General features: G+C 43.9%; 1 protein-coding gene across 1 annotated transcript in view; it reads left to right on the top strand.

The window, feature by feature from the left end:
* Window positions 1–4,893: 4,893 nt before the first annotated feature.
* UBE2G1 (ubiquitin conjugating enzyme E2 G1) overlaps window positions 4,894–21,617 on the top strand; it is a 32,735-nt gene continuing 16,011 nt past the window's right edge. Inside the window, exon 1 of the mRNA XM_069971147.1 lies at window positions 4,894–5,087. Within this exon, the coding sequence (XP_069827248.1) occupies window positions 5,042–5,087 (46 nt within the window). The 5' untranslated portion in view covers window positions 4,894–5,041. The remainder of the gene's footprint in view (window positions 5,088–21,617) is intronic.

Genomic DNA, 21,617 nt, shown 5'->3' with positions numbered 1-21,617 from the left:
GTTCTTTGTATGGGAAATCCTCAAAACATGACCTGTTGGTGAGGCCTGAGGACTGGAATTGAGAACCACTGCTATAGGGCATAAGGCAGTCAGATCACAGATATCCATACCTCCCAAGTGGAGGGACAGTCCTTAGTTTTGACCCATGTCCCTCTTTACCAGTTACATGTCCCTCTTTTTGACCTTGAAATGACATTGGCAATAATTAACTTTCTATGTTGCTCTAGAAAGTGTCTGGTATTTACTGTATAATAGACCCAAACTTACATATTATTCCATCATGTGGTGCAGGTTGGATCCTAAAAATTGATATATTCAGATGAATGATGTGACATTATGGCCTCTTTTACACATCCTTTCACATATGCAGTTTATGTGTTCGAAAAAAAGAGAAAAGTATGTCATACAAATATGGGTGGCACATCCCAAATAATAAATAACCGTATCTCTCACAATTAAATAGAATAATTCTTTATTAATAAAGAATTATTCTATTTAATTGTGAGAGATACGGTTATTTATTATTTGGGATGTGCCACCCATATTTGTATGACATACTTTTCTCTTTTTTTCGAACACAGTTGCTTTTGTTATGTCATTTTTGGGTTGAGCACCCCGAAAATTACATTTTTTGATTTGATTTGAGTAGTAGTGCCCTGTTGTCTTCATTATACAACATATGCAGTTTATATGGCCCCATACACACATCTGTTGGTGTTAGGCCCCATTCACACGTCCGTGTCAGTTTGTACTGTCAGGAAATCCTGATCAGGAGGCCTCAAATGGCATCAGGAAAGTATCAGGATTTCCTGACAGTAATCCGTTTTTACCTTCAGGAAACCATCAGGAAAAGCCGTCAGGATTTCCTGATCAGAAGAAAAAATAGGACGATGGGAGATGTAGTTCTGCAAACTGGATGGTCACAGCTTGCATAACTACAACTCCCATCATGACCTGACAGTAGGGCATGATAGGAGTTGTACTTCTGCAACCTGGATGACCACAGGCTGCAGAAGTACAACTCCCATCATGACCTGACAGTAGGTCATGATGGGAGTTGTACTTCTGCAAACTGGATGGCCAAGGGCTGCAGAAGTACAACTCCCATCATGACCTGTAGGAATGGCATGATGGGAATTGTACCTCTGCAACCTGGGTGATCACAGGCTGCAGAACTACAACTCCCATCATGACCTGACTGTAGGGCATGATGGGAGTTGTAGTTATGCAAGCTGTGACCATCCAGGTTGCAGAAGTACAACTCCTATCATGCACTACTGTCAGGTCATGATGGGAGTTGTAGTTCTGCAGCCTGTGATCACCCAGGTTGCAGAAGTACAACTCCCATCATGACCTGACTGTAGGGCATGATAGGAGTTGTACTTCTGCAACCTGGATGACCACAGGCTGCAGAAGTACAACTCCCATCTGTAGGACATGGTGGGAGCCTTAGGACGGGGGTGATCTCACCTGCCCGGACTTGGGGTCGGCGCTGCAGGTCAGGTAGGGGATGTGCCCCGCTGAAGGTCTGGGTACGGGGGGGCGCGATGATCGGGCGGCGTGCTGGCAGCAGGGCAGAGAGCTGTGCTGAGAGGCTCTCACTTATCCGGAATCACGGGCAGTTTCCTGATGCACATCGGGAAAGTGCCCGTGATTCCGGCGCTCCCATAGACTTCTATGGGGGCGTCCGGGCCGGAATTCCGGACAAAAATAGGACATGTCCTATTTTTTCCGGATCAATTTTCCGGAACGAACACCCTTCCGGAAAAATCCGGAAGGGTGTCCCTGACCAATTAAAGTCTATGGGTCCGGAAATCCGGACGGTTTTTCCGGACGTGTGAAGGGGGCCTTACGGATCACTTTTGGGGACATGATCCATGCCACAAAAAAATTATTAAGCCATTGTGTGTCCATGACACCTATTTAACAGTGGCTCCCTGAAAATGTGGACAGTTACTGAAACACATTGGTAATCCTGTCCGCAGTTGGCCTCCAAAATGTTGGGAGGTGTGCAGACATCTATAAGTATCTTCTTCTTCTGTACAAAACTAACCTGGCAGAGTACACAGCTACATTGGACAGGGCCCTCAAGACGCTCCTCTACTTCACTCTACTCTTTCCTACAAAGTCTATACCACTATCGCTTGCCTGCACCTGCATTCCAAAAGTTTTATTATTGCCTTGTATTGCACTGAAGATCCTCAGTAAACAGAAGTTATCCTGGTTAAGCCATTGGTCTGTAATTTTAGACCTGCACCTACACACCAGATTACCCTTGGGTTACCCAAATTTCAAGGGCAGTACCCATTTGTTCAGGGGTGGGTTCCAACGCCACTCTAGGCTATAGTGACAAGTACCCTACACCCACAGAGCTGCCACAACACCGCACAAGCTCCCCAGCATACTGCATTTAGGACCTGTTCTATGTTTATAGTCTGTTCCTGGCTTTAAAAATCTGTCAGATAAATCTCCGTCTAAACCCACCCTAAGTTTGCACATTGATAGTTTTAGTACATCTGGGTGAATGTATTTAAAGAGAAAGTAACAGCAGGTTAGCGCATGGGGCGCTTAGAATAAAGGATAAAGGTAATACTCTTAACCCCTTAGCGACCCATGACGTACCTGATACGTCATGGTGCCGCGGGGGTGTTCAGAGCGGTGTCCCGCCGGGACCACGCTCTGGTCGGCGCTGATCCCGGCTGACATGTGCAGCCAGGCAGTGCCTCTATTAGCCGGCCCGGGTGCCATTGCCGCGCTGGCTAATTAATCCTCTAAGTGCAGCTGTCAAACTTGACAGCTGCACTTAGAGGCTTCAGACCAGGCTGCAGCAGGCCATAGCAATCTATGACCGATCTAATCGATCTTTGCTGTGTATATACACAGCATTGATCTCTATGAGAGATCATTGCTGTTTATATACAAGTCCCCCAGGGGGACTTCTAGTTACAGTAAAAATAAAAGTAAAAATATTTTTTTATTAATAAAAAATCCCCTCCCCCTATTAAAAGTCCAAATCACCCCCCTTTTCCCATTTTATAAATATAAATAAATAAACAAATAAACAACATGTTTGGTATCGCTGCGCGCGTAATTGCCCGAACTATTAATTAATCACCTTCCTGATCTCGCACGGTAAACGGCGTAAGCGCCAAAAAATTCCAAAGTGCAAAATTGCACATTTTTGGTCGCATCAAATCCAGAAAAAATTTAATAAAAAGTGATCAAAAAGTTGTATATGCGCAATCGAGGTACCGATAGAAAGAACACATCATGGTGCAAAAAATAACAACTCACACAGCCCCATAGACCAAAGGATAAAAGCGCTGTAAGCCTGGGAATAGAGCAATTTTAAGGAACATATATCTGTTAACAATGGTTTGAATTTTTTACAAGCCATCAGATACAATAAAAGTTATACATGTTACATATCGTTGTAATCGTAACGACTTGAGGAACATAACCAGTCAGTTTTACCATAGGGCGAACGGCGTAAATGCAAAACTCCTCGAAATCAAAACAAATTCCTTTTTTTTTTTCAATTTGACAGCGCCAATAATTTTTTTCCGGTTTAGCAGCATATGTTATGGAAAAATAATGCCTGTCATTGCAAAGTACAATTGGTTTCGCAAAAAATAAGGGCTCATATGGGTCTCTAGGTGAAAAAATGCAAACGCTATGGCCTTTTAAACATAAATTGGAAAAAGCAAAAGTGCAAAAACGAAAATTGGCTTTGACCTTAAGGGGTTAAAGTGAATGTGCCAACATACCTGAGCTGAAGCACTGGAGACGGGCCAACCCACCCCCAGTGGAAGGAAACCCCCACCCCTCATAGAGGGGTGGGGGTTTGCTCCCACTGTGGGTGGGTTGGCCCGTATCTGTTGCTTCAGCCCAGGCCTGATGGTACATTTACTTTAAGCTGCATTCAAACATACGTATATTTTGCGGACCTACGGACAATGAATGGCTGTCCTTAGTTGTTTCCCCACCTGAAATGATGTATCAACATCATGCTGACAGCGGGGAAAAAGTTTGAATCTCGGCAGCACAGGGCAGCCATTCACCGTCCATAGGTCAGCAAAATATACGCATGTGTGAATGCAGCCTTATGCAGCGTTTACACAAAGCGATAATTCGCCCAATCGTTTAACGATTTTGAAGCAACGATTTGGTTTTTATAACTATCAGCGTTTAGACAAATAAATCATTAGAAAATTTGTAAGAAAAATCTCTATTGCGATCGTTTCTAAGATCGCTTAAGCCACCTTTCACATAGGGTGTATCTTTGAAAGACTGTTTACACAAAGCGATCTGCGAATTTTTAGTGAACGACGATTTGAGAACATGTTGAAACGTTGAAACGTGTTCTCGCTCGTCGCTTAATCGTTGGCTGTGTTTACACGGAACAATTATCGCTCAAATGCGATCGTGATTGCGAAAAATCGAAGGATAATCGTTCCGTGAAAACGCAGCGTTACTGAGACTACAAAATCTTTACTTTAATCAATATGTAAATTAGTCAGTTTGGTGCGCTGGGGACTATCGCCCTTAGTACAATGAGCACCCTAGTGGCTCAGAAACTTTGGAGGGTTAGCCCCTTTTTGTCTGGGTTTCCTTAAATATTGTTATGCTCTGGTCTATGAGTGTTGTTACTAACTTCTAAGGCTCTAAGCTGGCTGTGGATAGTAACACGCATTACATTGAACTCTGACCAATGTGCAAGTCGTTCTGTAGAGGCTGAGAGGCACAACAGGAAGCGGGGATCACGTATTGTGACCTTCCTAAAATGGCTAATGCAGAGCGACCTTCCCAAGATGGCGGCCCTTTCCTCCCCACCCCCCATCACGCAATGTGTAGGTCACACAATGGGGGTAGGGTTATAGCCGCGCAGGCGCACTGGGGCGAGCGCTCAGAGTGAGAGGGACTGAGTGAGGAGCCGGGGAGGGAGAACGAGAGGTGACGGCTCGGCCAGCTGTGCTGCCCCCTCCTCTCCCGTGTCACTGCTCGTTGTGTAGTCCGCCGGCGCTGTTCACCTCGGTACAGCATGACGGAGCCGCAGTCTGCGCTCCTGCTGCGGAGGCAGCTTGCAGGTAATCTGCTTCCCCTCCCCGGGGCAACAAGGGAAGAGGGGAGGCTACGGGGCTGCACGTACAGGGGCACGGCTGTGGGCACCGGGGCTGTGAGGGTGGCGGGAGGTCCGGGGCTGAGGGGCAGATGGCAGCGCTGTGAGGAGGGGGCAGTGTTGCTATAGAGAGGGGGAGGGGGCTGTTGTTGAGAGGCAGTATTACGCTGGGAGCGCAGGAGGCAGGGGCAGCAGGACACCACACGGATGGGGCGCTCTCTATAGGCTCCGGGTGGCGTCATAGCTAGGGAATTCCTATTGTACAGCGGCCGCTCCTGCCTGTGGAGGGCGCTATGGGGCACGGCGGGGTGTACTGCCCTCAGTACGGGGGGTGACCCGCGGGGAAAGTTTGTTGTGTAACGCCGAGCACCGCGGCTCCTGGGCCCCCTCCTCTCAGCCCTTGGCTGCTGTGGCTCAGGGCTCTAGCTGCCAGTGACACACGGGCCGCCGCTCTGCGCCTGCGCACTGACCCCTCACGTTGGGGCCTCACAATGCAGCTTACATGTGCTGTGAGATTTAAAGCGACAGGATCCCTGTCATGTGGGGGTGGGCCCGGGCTGCTGACAGGGGACTCAGGGCCACACACACTGGCAAAGGAAAGTCTTATCAAAATATTTTCAACAATTGGATTATTTTTTTTGTTTTTTTACTTTAGGTGTGTGTGTGTTATGTGGATTGCTAGATCACACCTAGAAGTGAATCTGCAGGGAAATCCGCACCATAAAGGCTGTCACTTTATTGCTGAAGAGCTGCAGACCCTTTTTTAGCTGTGTTTGGGCCATAATGAAAGTTCTTATTGATTTGGGACACATATTTTGGTCTGAATACAGTTAAAAATATCATGAAGTGCAGCAAAAAGGGGGACGCAACGCTTCATTTTATAGCTGCAACTTTAGTTTTTGTATTCCTGATACGTTGCTTTAATAAAGTTATCAATTTAAAATATAACTCCATTAGAATAAATGCATAGGTTTTTATAATATATATATATATATTTCCCTTGAGTGGCACCTGTAAGGGGCGAGACCACCCCCTCTGCTGCCACCATCGTTTGGGTTGGGGACTGCAGGGCTGTATAAGGGCCGATTACACTGCAGATCAACACTGTAAACAAGTGCCTATCTGCTATGTTTACTGAGCTTATTACATGACTCAATAATCGTGCAGCAAGGGCTGTGTGTATATATATATATATATATATATATATATATATATATATATATATATATATATATATATATATATATATATATCTGTCTATATACATATCTCTCCCCGGTGTCTTCCCTACTTCTGCCCGATACCCACAACCACCACAAGAATTGCAGAGCTGCTCTCTGAAGTGACAAACCTCTCTGCCAATCACTGGCTGTGGCGCTGTTCCTATCGGCTAGTGATTGGCTGAATAGCCTGTCGGCTGCGGGCAGAAGCCACGGTGACACCAGGGAGCGTGGACAGGTATGTGTATACTTTTTTATTCTCTTTACACATTCATCGGCCCTGTCTCTCTATTACATGTAGCGATGTGTGGTCATCAGCCGATGATTTTAGGTCAGGGTATGACTCCATGTAATAGGGCCGTAAGCCCTGCGGTTTCCAGACACCTGCTGTGATCAAGTGCTATAATACAGGGGGAATAGGACCCTGCTGTGTATTGATCACAATAGGTGGTGGTAACAACAGAGAGACTCTTGTTGACCCTTACTGCTGCCATTCAACAAAAAAAAATATTTATTTTAATGACATTATATTACAAAGTAATATAATATTTAAGCAATGTATTGGCAAAAATTGATTCTCTGGAGTCCTTTTTAATATTACTATTTCTGGGTAATTTATTGACTAGAGATGAGCGAACCGAGTTCGAGTCGATCCGAACGTTTGGTATTTGATTAGCTGGGACTGCTGAACTTGGATAAAGCTCTAAGGTTGTCTGGAAAATATGGATACAGCCAATGACTATATCCATGATTCCACATAGCCTTAGGACTTTATCCAACTTCAGCAGCCACCGCTAATCAAATGCCGAGTTCGTGTTCCGATCGACTCAAGCATGCTCGAGGTTCGCTCATCTCTATTATTGACCTGTAATACAGGCCAACAAATGTCTAAAAGCACTGTGTTGGAACATGGTGGCTAAAAGTACTGTGTTGGATCACGGCCTCAATCTGCACCAAATCATGTTGACTTTTGTTTTTGTGTATTTTCCTCTGATGCTCAAAGTTCCTGATAATACGAAATAGCATTTCCTGTATCTCCAGCTGTTAAAACTGCAACTTCCATCACGTCCTGGGAGCTGTAGTTTTACAACACCTAAAAAGCTACAGGTTGGGCTACATTGATGTAAAAAGAATAACATTGACAACGCTTACTGACGCTTCCCTGGACGTCTTTGTTCATTTGCCCCTATTTGATGTGTTGTGTTGACGCTTGTGACTGGTTGCAGAGGTAATATGTAGATGCACCACCTGGTTAGGTGAGTTCATTTTTTTTTTTTTTTACTATGTCTTATACATAATTAAATCCCTGGTAATTCATAGATAAATAAACAACAATACAATCCACTATTAAAGGGCTACACCGACGAAAATCTTTTTCTTTCAAATGAACTGGTTTCAGAAAGTCATATAAATTTGTAATTTACTTCTATTTAAAAATCTCAAGTCTTCCACTACTTGTCAGCTGCTGTATGTCCTGCAGGAAATGTTGTTTTCTTTCCTGTCTGACAGCGTGCTCTCTGCTGACATCTCTGTCCATGTCAGGAACTGTCCAGAGCAGGAGATGTTTTCTATGGGGATTTGCTGCTGCTCTGGACAGTCCCAGTCTTGGAGAGAGGTGGTAGAAGAGAGCACTGTCAGACTGAAAAGAATACACCATTTCCTTAAGGATGTACAGCAGCTGATAAGTATTGGAAGTGTAAATGAGACTTTAAGTGGGGGGTAAAGAAGTGTAAACAGACCCGCAGATTGTTGCCTTTCAATATGAGCTATTACACTAAACTATTATCTGCAAGAATGGCCAATAATTGGCTAAGTGTGGCTGATAATCATTTTGTTGTAATAGGACCCTAAGGGGCTGTGTAAGGATGCAAGCGAACGCTGATCAGCAAGATGGACGCTTGTTTGCAGTGCCTTCAGAAGGCACTATTAATTGTGTAACATTTTTAAGGCTGCACAAAAGGTGTGATCATCCGATGAGCAGGCATTTTCTCCCTTCTTGGCAAATCAATGAAACTTTAACCCCTTAACTACTGTAGGCGTACATTTACACCCCCACCCCCCCCCGCAACCTGGGCCTTAACACAGGAGGGCATAAATGTATGCCCTGCCGGGGGGCCACGCTATGGAGTGACCTCAGGAGCTGAGCTCGCTTCATAGCGGGTGAGGACCAGCTGCTATCAGCAGCCAGGCCCTCACCCTCAATGGCGGGCCGCCATCTGGACCCTGCAGCGTGTCTGTGGGGGTTCCGATCACATGGCCTGACTGCCAGAGGTATACTGCTTGGCTCCATGCAGTCTGGTCTTCAGTCTTCTGATTACGGATTACGAGCATAATTTGTTCCGGGGCCGTGCTTGTAATTCAAATCCACTCTTAAAGCAAAGGAAATTTTCCCATAAGAAATCATAGAAATGCAGACAATTGGTTCCACACCCCAAAAATAAATATTTATTATTCTGAATAACACATAAAACTAATGAAACAAACATTCAGAAACAGCAGAATATGTGATATTATAAGTTACTGTACAGTAATGAAGAGGATGGGAAACACAAGGGCGGACAGAGACTGCAGGGAGCATGACGGAATGAGCAGGACAGATGTGGGCACAGTATAGCAGCACTCACTGTCCGGGGAGAGAGGGGTTACAGCTATGGAGAGATTACCTCCACAGTCCTGTCCCCTGATGTAAGCCCCAGCCTGAAGTGGATCTGCTATGATTTGGAAGGTGAGGGAGACTTCCTGGGTCAGAGTACAGGGCTGTAGACCCCGCTATGCAGACCATGCCATTCATAAGATCATCATATGAAACCCCCTTCTCCCATGTGGAAACAAGCTTATGTAGTTTTTAATGTCAATTGCAGAGGCTTTTGCTATGTACTTTTCACTCTGCAGCTTAGAGAGGTCAGAATTAACCTCAATGCTTTAGGAGCTTTTTAATTTTCCTTTACTAATTAGAGTGGTACAAAAACTTGTTCCTTTTATTCTAATCTGTTTCAATTTTCTGACTTTAATTTTTTTTAAATTTTACTTCTTGGACATTATTATGGAGGCGGCCATATTGCCTGGGCTGTTAACAGCTTTTAGAGGCATGCTTTACAGCCAGCGTCATGGGCACAGAAAACAATAAACAGACTCTGTCTCCTTGAGATGAATGTGAAACTTTATTGAGCATGCTCTGTGACATTTGATCTGTCACTTCGGCCCCTGGTGACTGATGCAGAGAGCAGGATGATTATTCGTGGAGAGGGGCAGGCAGGTTGGGGGAACCACCTTATTAATAAAATGTAGGATTTCAGGAAAACTGCAGTGAGGATGATGGTAAGAAAACTACCACCTTCCTCGTTGTCCTTGTGCAATGGGAACGTAACAGCAGGTTATATTCTCCTAACTTGCTGTTTTGTTTCCTTAGGCCTTATTCACACGTTAAGTAAAGTTGTCCGTTTTTCTGGATCCGTAATCACGGTTCAACTTAGAACACATTGATTTCTATTGGGCTAGTCACACAGTCCGTGTTAATTTTGATCGGTAATCCGTTCCGTAAAAAAAAGACATGCTCTAGTGCGGATTGTGATTGCAGTACAGATTACCAATAGAAGTCTATGGGATCCGTGTTCTTCACAGATGTCACATCCGTGATGTCCGTAAAAAACACGGATCAAATATATGCAAACCAGTACTATTCATATTTTATGGAACCGGATAGGGAAATGGAAACTGATGTAAATACGGATGAATTTATACGGATCACGGAGTAAAAATAGTGGGAGGTTTTGCGGTCCAGAAAAACTACTGAACGTGTGAATGAGGCCTTACTGTGCTACTTCTATTTCTTTAAAGAGAAACTAACTACTGCTGCTTATAAGTTAAAAGGTGAGAAGAAGCGGTTACATCCAGGAGGCAGCGCTGTGTACATACAGTAGAAGGAACGCAAGGGACAGCTGCCCATAACTATTAGAGGTGAAGTCTTGGTTTAGCTTAAAGGGAAACTATCAGCAGGTCAGATGAATATAACCTGCTCATATGTCTCTATTGTACATGGGGTACTGAGGATGAAGGTAAGTTTCTTACTTTTATCCTCGGCACAGTTCCCGTACAATTTGTAGTGTAATCTTGTGACCGGTAAGATGGTTTGTCCCACTCCACTGATAATCATTAGAAGGGGTGGACCAGCCAGAGGAGGGTCGGTGCTCTTAGAAGAGGTAGCGCTGCCCCCAGTTATGGTTATGATTCTTGGAAAGTGACAATGAGAATTGCTTGGTCGCTGAGCCCCAAAACAGGCCTGCCCCTAATGGTTTAAGGCAAATAAAACTAGCCTTCCTGTCTCCTGTGCTGCCAATAACTTGTCCCTGCTGTGCGGTGCATCACGTGTCACAGGCCCGTCAGCCATTCAGTAGCTAACCCAGGATAGTGCTGGGAAAGTGCTGCATAAGGCCGGTGGTGGCACAAGGGCAGGAAGTTTATTCATCCCCTCCCGGAGCATATGCCTGAAGAATCCTGCCCGGACAGCCTTTAGTTGTCACATTTTCTTTGTATCGTAGCTTGGCGTTCATGAATGTAATACTGGCATACAGTTACAGCGGTCGGTGCTGTTTCAGCATTGAGGCATGTGCATGTGGTTTGCGCCTTAGAAGGAAATTTCAGTCCTTAGATTACGAATGTGAAGAAGCAGATGGCAGCGTGCAGTATGTGCATTTGGTGCACGTTGAAACCATTCGAACGTGTAATTCAGAAATTGTGGTTTAACTTATTTGTGCACTGTTTAGTTTCAGAGTAATACTGGTCTTTACAGTGCGGAGCTGCCAGCTTTGTGTCTCAAGTCACATTACATAGACATACATGTTAAGAAGGTTTTTATTTTCTTTGTGCGCCTGGCACACAGTAACTTTGAAAGGTGCGATGTCTGATATTGCTGTCTTTGTCAGACTGTTTGTCATGCTGGATATGTGACTAAAATGCAGCTTATTTGTAATCACCTTTTTTACACTGCTTCAGGCTGTGTTCCCAGGTTGCAGCTGATTTTTATTTATTTTTTTCTTTTCTGAATAGAGAAAACATGCATAAAATATAAGCAGGCGTCAACATTTGATGAAATATTAGAATAGGCAGGTTATTTAAAAGGGATGTGTCATCGGAATGACCTACTGCAAACTGGTTATTCAGGGTTAGGAAAACATGGCCTCTTTCTTCCAGAGACACCACCACTCTTGTCTCCAGCTCAGGTGTGGTTTGCAATTAAGCTCCATTCACTTCAATGGAAGAGTTGCAAAATCCCACCCAAACTGGAGACGGGAGTGGTGCTGTCTCTGCAAGAAAGTGGCCATGTTTTTTTTTTATGCTGGATAACCCCTTTTAAATTTTTGTTTTTACTTTAAAAATATTTCTTTAAGAATTCTTGGTGACTTTTTCTTTTTTCTCATTTTCCATTATATTATCTATATAAAATCCTGAAATCTTGCAGTTGTTTTTCTCACCACTGGAGCTAAAAATAAGCTGAGACTTCCTGTTGTGTCTGGTGATAAGAGGAGGCTGCTGTAAAGTGATCTGTACAAAATTGCAGCGGCATGTGAAGACCCCAGAAGATAGAAGAGACAATAGCAGCTCCCTGTGTAATGACCTCTTTAAAGGTTATAGAACAGGCTCAGTGATGTTTTGCATTCATCCCAAGGGGAGAGAATCTGTCTATTGTTGTTTTCATCCTCAAGGCTATGTCACTAAATTCTGTTAAAAATAGGTCGGGCAAGATGGCAAGTGAAATAAAAATATAAAAAAGATCGAAAATAGAAACAGATTAGAATAAAAGAACAACTTATAGTATCTGACTGTAATAATGAAAAGAAAATCTAGGCAATACATGCCCTTTAAAAGCCATTTTGAACCAATGTAGTTATGTCCATTGATGGGTAATCTGTTCAGAAACGCACAAGCTATTGTGATGATTGTTGCAGCTGGTTTGTACTTAAGGTAGTCCAAAAAATGCAATTCAACTGCAATGTGAGAAAACCTTCTCAGCTGTTGTATAAGAAATCAGGTTTCAAGTCTTGAAATCTTTCAAGAACAAGGCTGTATTCATTCCGGTACACTTTTCAGAGAATCTGGAGAAGTGGTTCTGGATTGGTTGATTTAGAAGGAAAAAGGTAGATGATGGTATTTACAACATAATGCCCATTTATAGGCCTTTGGCTGTAGCCATGTTTTCCAGGCCGCCCTAGGGCTGCATCTATCATTTTCAGGCTGTGGCATTCAATTGCCAAGTAATCAGTTTCACGCGAAGCCAAACTTACTGTAAGTTCTCTAGTCTCCAGTCGGTCACGTTGTGAGAGTGGAAATTTACAAACACCAGCCTTTCACATGCCTTTCTTATAGGAACCAATCAGCCCAATTGGGCTGATATGGTTCCCTCAAGCACTGTATAAAGCTCCTGCAGCAGCCGCGGCACGTACCGCCATGCAGCCAGTAATGGACCTCTGCCTGCCAATCATTCCTGTGGAGCGCGCTGACAGGTAGAGCGCGTTGACTAGACACGGGCGGGGAGCCGCCGAGATGACTACTTTCCCGCCCGTGTCTGTCACAAGCCGGGGGAATAAGGGCCTTATTCCACCAGACGATTATCGTTCAGATTATCGTTAAATCTTTCGAATCTAAACGATAATCGTTCGTTTGAATAGCAGTTAACGATTAATGACCGAACGAGAAATCGTTGATCGCTTTATAAGACCTGGACCTATTTTCATCGTTGCTCGTTCGCAAAACGTTTGCAAATCATTGGCATTGAATAAGACGTCGTTTGCAATAGCGAAGAAATAGCGAAGAAAAAACGATCGCAAATGCGATCATAATTAACGATTATCGTTCCATGGAAATGAGTGAACTTTTTTAGGTCTTTCGCAATAGCGGTCGTTTGAGATCGTTAATCTTTAACAATTATGCGAACGATAATCGTCTGGTGGAATAGGGCCCTAAGTCATTTTTCCCTGGTATAAAGCTCCTGCTGCAGCCGCGGCTGGTACAGGAGCTTTATACAGTGCTCCAGGGAACCATATAGCCCTGATTGGTTCCCTTTTAATGAAATGTATTGCCTAAATATTTTTTACTGATTTAGACTGTTCACAGGGAGTAAAACTGGCAGAACTCTGCGTCAGAATCCCGCCAGCCTCTGTGTCATACTGGCAGTCTATAGGAGGTGTGCGAACCTCCAATAGACTGCCAGTATGACACAGAGGCTGGTGAGATTCCGCGGCAGAATTAATCCAGCTTTACTCCGTGTGAACTGGCCCTTACTGATCTACTGAAACTTTATTATGTCTAATGTTTCTATTTTCTGATAGTATTTTTTTTTTTTTGTACACTTATGTTTTTAACAGCAGTGATCTGTTTATAGCAAGTAGACAGAACATGTCCCAGATAAATGTGAAACATTACACAGTAATTACACACTGAACTGCTGTTGTCTTATACTAATGCTATCTATATACAGGAGTCACCTGATGCTCTACAGATTGCTTTACAGCAGACTCCTCTTATCACCACAGAATAGGAAGTCTCGCCTTTTAAAGGGGGTGTTCCAAGATAAAACTAACTTGTCCCCTATCCACAGGTTAAGGGGACAAGTAAGAGATTGCGGGGAGTACGACTTCTGAACCCGCTCCTCCCCATGGCGATCTCCATATCGCCCCCGACTTCTTTTTTTTTTTTTTTTAATAGAGCTACTTGTACGGCATGGGACCCACAGCTTTATTAATTCTCTATGGAGCCACTGGAAACAGTCTAGTACTGTACTCGGCTCTTTCTCTGTAGAGAATTAATAGAGGGACAATAGGGGACAAGTTAGTTTGATCTTGGAATACCCCTTTGAGGCTATGTTCCCACACAGTATTTTGGTCAAGATTTTGCAACTAAAACCAGGAGTGAATTGAAAACACGGAATGGCTATGGTCACACACTAAAGAGATAGTAGGTGCAGCTCACTAAAAGTCTGAGGGGATAACAAGGTACCTGGACGAAACACACTAACCCTAATATATCCACTGGCATATTTTTGCCTTATGTTCACACACTGTTAAAAATGAGTGGATGGCCGCCATCTAGGGTACAAACACACACACCGTATACGCAGCGTATTTACTGCTGCGATATGCAGCAAATATGCAGCAGATTAGATCTAAATAACTGAACACAGCATCAAATCTGCACCATCAAATCTGCTGCGTATCTGCTGCATATACGGTGTGTGGGTTTGTACCCTAAATGGCAAATAACACGTAGTCACAATTTTTGTGGAACTGTCCTTTTGCGACATGTTATGCAGTGATATATCCTCACACACACTTCTATATACAGCCATCTTAGCTTGGCCATGTAGGAAGACTAAGAACTGAAAGCATTCATAATCTAGGTGTTATGAGACGTGGCTGTTATGTCTGTACTGTAGTCCGTGTTGTGTAATGTGCTCTGACATGTTGCTGTGTGGTGTTAAATTCCTAGGTTAATGTTTTATGTTTGACCTGTATTCTTCCTCACTGACTTCGCCTTGCTGATGCTTCGGTGCAGTGGGCCAGATATGAGGAAAAGTGAGAGGGGATGTTTGAGAGCATGGTGGTGGTAGTAATGGCAATGGATGACTAGGGCCTCTCCTGGTGTACAGTGCCACAGCTTGAGGGGGATTGCTTATGAGCTGTTGAGAGTTACGGCCAAACCTGTGGAATGGCTGGGCACTTTAGTGCGCTGCAGCTCTTTTTCTCACACTGACTTGTCCCGATCACTGACAATGTGCCGAGGGCTTCTGTAGGAGAATGCAGCCTGTTCTCTGGCGCTTGACGATTAATGTCTCTTTATGAGGGGGGGGGGATGAAATATGCTGTAGAGGCTTTAGGGGGAAACTGGCATCTTGATGGTGTTTTGGCGTCAACTCCTGATACTGCTGTGTGTGATGGTGACACCCTGGGACACCCTTGATGATGTTGGGTTGCAGATGTTAAACCAGACGACAGGGGGACAAGGAGGGAACTTCTTTACTATAAAAGTGTAATTGACATAGGCAATAGTCAGACTTGCTGTATATACTCTAACTCCCCACCCCCGTTGTAAAATCTTTTAATCTGAATGGGCCAACCTAAAGGCCTAGGCCATTTCAAAGACGCTGCCAAGAGGGCAGGGCTTAGGCGCTAAAGATGACATGGAAGGGCTGGCCCTACAGCACCAATGTAGGCGGGGATGGGGCATGACTGCTTTGAAGCCCCGCCCCTACATCACTGTCCACTAACAATAACATGCATTTTGACAGGAGAGACCACCAAGAAATCCTTTCTAAGGCTAGGTTCACACTGCGTTTTCAGCATCCGTTTAACAGATCCGTTTTTTTTAACGTCCAGAAAAATAGGGTCAGCAACGTTTTTTGTCCGTTTTGGTCCGCCAAAAAAAACGGATCCGTTTTTTTTTATAATGGAAGTCAATGGAAAAACGGATGCACACAAATGAATCCGTTTTTTGCAATCCGTTTTTCATGCGTTTTTTGCAAAAAACGGATGCGTTAAATGGATGCTGAAAACGCAGTGTGAACCTAGCCTAAGTGTCCAGAATATAAACTTAAATGGGTAGTGCAGCGTTTAAAAATTATTCACTAAATAACACACATTACAAAGTACACCACTCCGGAAGTGTGGTGCAGTATACTCACCAGATTACTGTCGATCCCCGGCCGCCATCTTGGGTCGAACTACGTCATCTTCGGGAGGCCGACCGGACCCCTCCAGCTTTCCCTAATGCCGGCCCCTCTCTGCTGCGTCATCAGCTGCTCAGCCGTGATTGGCTGAGCACAGTTATGCTCAGCCAATGGCGGCTGAGCAGCTGATGGCGCAGCAGAGGAGGGACGGCTGGAGCGGTCCGGCCGGCCTTCCGAAGATGATGTCATTTGACCCAAGATGGCGGCCAGCGTCTACAGTAATCTGGTGAGTTTACTGCACCACACTTCTGGGGGTGGGGGCACATGGGAAGGGGGCCATTCACTTATATAACACGCATTACAAAGTTGTATAACTTTGTAATGTGCGTTATTTAGTGAGTAATTTTTAAACACCACACTACGCATTTTAAGCAGGGTGCTGAGAAATTATTAAATATACAAGGGGGGGGGGCAGTATCACTTTTACTTTGCTACCACATAACGTGTTCTCAAGTCCTTCTTTGCACTTGCTGTCTTTCTTCTTCCTAGGCATTTCTCTCACCACGGTCAGCCCGCCCTTCTGCACTAACCTCTCCTGTCACACCTCTAGCTGTGACCCCCTCTGCTTCACAACATGCACTCGAACGCAATGCTTTCCAGCCACAGCTGGATTTTATATGGCACTCGTTATCATAGCCCCGCCCACCTGCTGGAATCTTCCCTCACTAACTCTAACAGTCACTTAGGCTACAGTGCCACTAACAGATAGGTAGAAGAGGGGAACTATAGGTAGCCTTGTTTAAAAACAAACAATAAAAAGCTTCTGAGTGCAAGGTTCTTACCTATCCCCCCCCCATCACTAACTTCATGTGGTTTGAAAGTAGTCCCGCTCCTCTGATTCAGTATTCTGCCTGCTCTCTGTACATTTTCCATTAGTCTTTGTGGTACATGCTCAGAATGTCCTGTTTCCTCCCTGCCCATTGTCATGTCTGCAACCTCAGTCTGTGCTCAGCAAACAAACTGAAAGTAAGACAAAGGTCTCATGATGTTTCTCCTGAGGGGGTGGGGGCAGCAGGATACAGAGTGGATTGCAAAGACACTACACATACATTATACAGAGACCGCAATGTATTAATTATTATTATTATTATTTTATTATATTATTTTATTATTTCTTTTTCTTTTTCTATTTTCACCTAGAGTTCCCCTTTAAAGGAAACCAATCAGCCCGTTTGGGCTGATATGGTTCCCTTGAGCATTGTATAAAGCACCTGGAGCGGCCACGGCCGCAGCAGATGCTTTATAATGGAGAAAATGACTTTTATTCCCCGGCTCGTGACTAGATACGAGCGGGGAAGTAGTCATGGTGGGCGGCTCCCCGCGGCTCCCCGCTCGTAGTCACTGCGCTCTGCCTGTCAGCGCGCTCGGCGGGATGATTGACAGGCAGAGAGGCCAGGAACGGACCGGTACGGTCGCTCCGAGTGCTTTATACAATGCTCAAGGGAACCATATCAGCCCAAACGGGCTAATTGGTTCCCTTTAAAGAAAAACTGGCACATTAATATATATTGTTGTAGGAAAAGTTCCAGGATAGTCATGTAAGTGGTCCAACCACCCAAATCACCACTAAGTTTTATACAATAACTTTCTGATTGGACTGTGGCTTCAATTTGATGGGTTATCTTAAAGGGCACAACCAAATACACAAAAGGTACCACCGCTGTTGTATCAATCCAAGCAATAGTTATTTTACTTAAACTGCACTGACTGATTTAAAAAGTGTTTTCCACTTAAAACTAAGAGATTACAGGTGTCTGACCCCTGTAACCCTCAGTGATCCCTAGATCGGCTGCGGTTACTTTTGTTTTGAATCTAGCCATGGGTACGGCATGTGACCCGCGGCTTTATCCATTTTCTATGGAACCGCCACAGAGAGTACAGTAGTCGTGTCTTTCTAGTGGCTCTATAGAGAATGAATAGAGCGTCCAGAAAGAGCTGAGAACAGCACTCGTGTCACATGCCGTACCCACGGCCGTATTCAAAACAAGGAGCAGGGGGGCGATCTGGAGATCACCAAGGGGGAGCGGGGTACAGAGGTCGGACCCCCGAGATCTCCTACTTGTCCACTTTCCTGTGGATAAGGGGACGAGCTAGTTTTAATTGGACTTTTGCTTTTACTACTGAACAATGACTTCTGACATTGCGTCTAGCCTTATGTTCTTTAAAATCGCAGCTTGTAATGGGTGTTTTAGTGAAGTTAGGAAGCTTGCTTCCCTTTAGGAAATCCTATCTGCTCAGGAAGTAAAATGAGCTGTGACTACTACAGTGACACAAAGTTCCCAAGATTCTGGTAACATAACTTGGCTGACATCTGTTCAATATTTAAAGTACTGGAGAAATATTAGATTATGGTTGGAAAAACAAAATACTAGTGTATCAAAATAATAAAAATAAAATCTAGCAGGGCTGTGCTGTTGGTAGAGATATACAGTGTTCTATATATTGTTAGTTAAATGTTTAGCTTATTGACTATTTACTGACCTCATACATTTCGACAAAGCATCTGTTACTAGTTGTATCAATTCTGTATGAAGCAAAAACACAGGAGCAGGGGGAGGTTTTGGTATATCAGTCCTGTAGCCCTTGTATCTAGAAATAACCAGAAATAAAGTTTTTGGGCTGTTTTCACTTTTGTGTTCGGAGTTCTGAGCACTGCTGAAACCATGCCCCCATTTCTTCACCAGTAGCCATGTGATGTTGCTGGTAATGTCTAACATCGCATGGCTATTGGCGAATAAAGTATTACCAGGCTTGCCCGATTATTTGTAAAAAAGACTTGCTAAATGGTGTTCTGTGAGCTGCTGCTAATAAAGCATAATCTAAAAAACTTGTGCTTTCTCCACAGTCCCAATATTTATAAGGAAATAGGAATGAACATTGCAAGCAAGATTGTAAACATTGAAGTCGCTGTTGATTAGTGGTAATCGGAACTCTATAGGTTAAAGTGGCCATACCCTTTCAGTAACTCCCAGCTTGAACGTTCGTTCCTATGACCTATAGGTATCTCTCCGGAACCCTCCATATACATAAATATTCAGCAAGACTCAATGTTCATGTTACCTCTCCAGCTGGGGTGCAGTCTCAGTTCGTATTGGCCAAATCTGGCCTGCAGTACAATATTTGGCCCAAGGAGAGAATATGTATAAGGTAAATGTACAAATCTCTCAAAGCTCTGCTGGTAGTTTAGAGTAGTTAGCGATTCACAGCAGGTGTATGTTATAAAGTAAAGTTATAGTATTTATCCACATGAATTCGTATTCATTGCTGTGGAACACAGGACTCATCTACAGCACATGTGCCAAGGCTCCGGCATTCAGTGACAGTGCTGGGGTGATGTTGCTGGAATTGACAGTCCCCTACTTGCAAGACTGGCCATACATGCTAGGACTGCGTTTTATACAACACATTAAGTGTTCTACACACAGCGCTGGGAACACGTACTACTTTGTGCTGTTGGTAAGCATTGCCTTTTCCTTACCCTCCTGCACTCTCTACCTACCTGTGCTTGTTATGCCATACCACTTGTCTGCTAAGAACACCACTTGGTTTGCTTCTCCTGAACAACCCCTTTTGAGCAAGTTAGTTTCCATATGAAAAGGTTGTATCTGGTCATTATGTCTGATGAGAAGGAAAAAAACTCCTCAATTGTACATATTTCTTTCCAAGTTTTTAATTTTGGCTCACTGACACCCCTACTCCACAGGGAAGGGCAAGCCACAGGCAGACCACTTTGGAAGCACTTAATCTCTCCCAAAACAGAGTAAAGGATTTAAGACCCTATTACACGGGCTGACTCAGAGGAGCAAGTGAGCGGGTCAGTGCTCGCTTGCTCCTTGTTCCCCACCCGCTGCCAGCGCTATTACATGCGCCAACAGCGAGCGGGTAATAGCTGGGGGGTGGGGGGCTGCCGGTGCAATTGTTCGATCGTCCGGGCAGCCCATAGAAGATAGCGGCGGTCTGCAGCCGCTGCTCCTGTTACACAGAGCAATAGCAGCAAATTGTTGCTATCTGCATCATTGGTCTTTCAACATGTTAGGTGTATGGGTGCCTTTACAGGCAAGTTTGTGACACTTGCAGGGTTGTCTACACCCTTGTTTATCGTAGCTCAGTATTAAGGGCCACTGCAACTTGTCTGCCAAACAGATTTCATCATGGTGCTTGGCCTTTATAGGTAGGTTCACCTTTGAGAGAGGTTTTATAGATACAGGGGGGGATTTGTCAAGGCTTTACAAGAGATGTCTTGTGTAAATTTGTCTCACATTTTCACGCAACCGCTTTATTACTCAAACTTTGTTTCTTTACACATCTGAATGAATGGAGTGAGGGCCCCAAATTTTTACACAACGTGACTTCAACTTTAAACACATTATTCAACCCAGACATTTCACCTTTTGTTCGGATAGGCACTGGAAGCATAGTTAAGCATATAAATACATACATCCTATTCATTAACATTGTGTGACTTTTTGATAAATTTGTTGTACGTAAGGAAATTTTAGGATAACATCGGCTATACAAAAAAGGGAATAAAATTGCCCCCATTGGCTGTATACAAGGTTGAGTAACATAGCACAATATAAAGATAGACCCCGAGTTCACAAACTGTAAAATAGAAGCTTCTCTTAGCAACTAATCACAACTCTAACCAACTAACAATGGCCCCTATTTATCTATACCCAGTCGCATGGCTCCTTAAACATGCTGGACTTTGCATGCATTCTGGTAGTGTTAATATTTTTTGTATTTACCATCATTGAATATACTTGGTTGTATTTATACACAAATTATCTGTAGTTTGTATATTGGTGCCTATTACTTTGCTGTATATATAGTATTGTTCCAGAAGAAGAATACAGCCCTCCTGAAAGTGTTCAAAAAAGCTGTGATGTTTATTAAGAACAATAAAAATGCAACGTTTCAGTCCATTAGGACTATTTTCAAGCAGTGCAAATATATCTATAATGTAGATGAACAGAGAGAGAGATAATAAATATATATATGCTATATAAATCAGCTAGACCACTGTTTTTAGAGCAGAGTGGTGGTCGGTAACTTGGACAACGAGCCGTCAACAATGTTAAAGACAGCATTTAGAAAAAAAGAAACAAACATATTCTAGTATGCAGCTTTAATCAGTCATACTAAATTTAGGATATAGATTGCCTTTAAGCAGTTGGGGTATGTTCACACTGAGTAAATCAGGTGGAATTCTGCCGCAGAATCCCGCCTGCCTCAGTGTGTCATTGCCTGTCTATGGGAGAGCTGGCATGCCGCCGCTCTCCACTCAAAGAATTGACATGTCACTTTTTGAGCAGAGAGCGTTGGCTATAGAGGCGTGCAAGCTCTCCCATAGACAGGCAATGACACACTGAGACGGGCGGGATTCCATTGCTGAGAATTCCTCCTTATTTACTCAGTGTAAACATACCCTTAAAGTGACTAATGGTTACCTAATTTTTCGTAATAATTTGAATAACATTCATAATAACACTGCGTATAAAGTTTCCTTTTGTTTTGCCAGTTGATATGTTTGTAATCCAGAAAATGACTCCTGAAGTAA

This window comes from Dendropsophus ebraccatus, chromosome 5 (assembly GCF_027789765.1).
Source record: "Dendropsophus ebraccatus isolate aDenEbr1 chromosome 5, aDenEbr1.pat, whole genome shotgun sequence".
Taxonomy (NCBI): Eukaryota; Metazoa; Chordata; class Amphibia; order Anura; family Hylidae; genus Dendropsophus; species Dendropsophus ebraccatus.
This window is presented reverse-complemented; position numbering and strand designations above follow the sequence as displayed.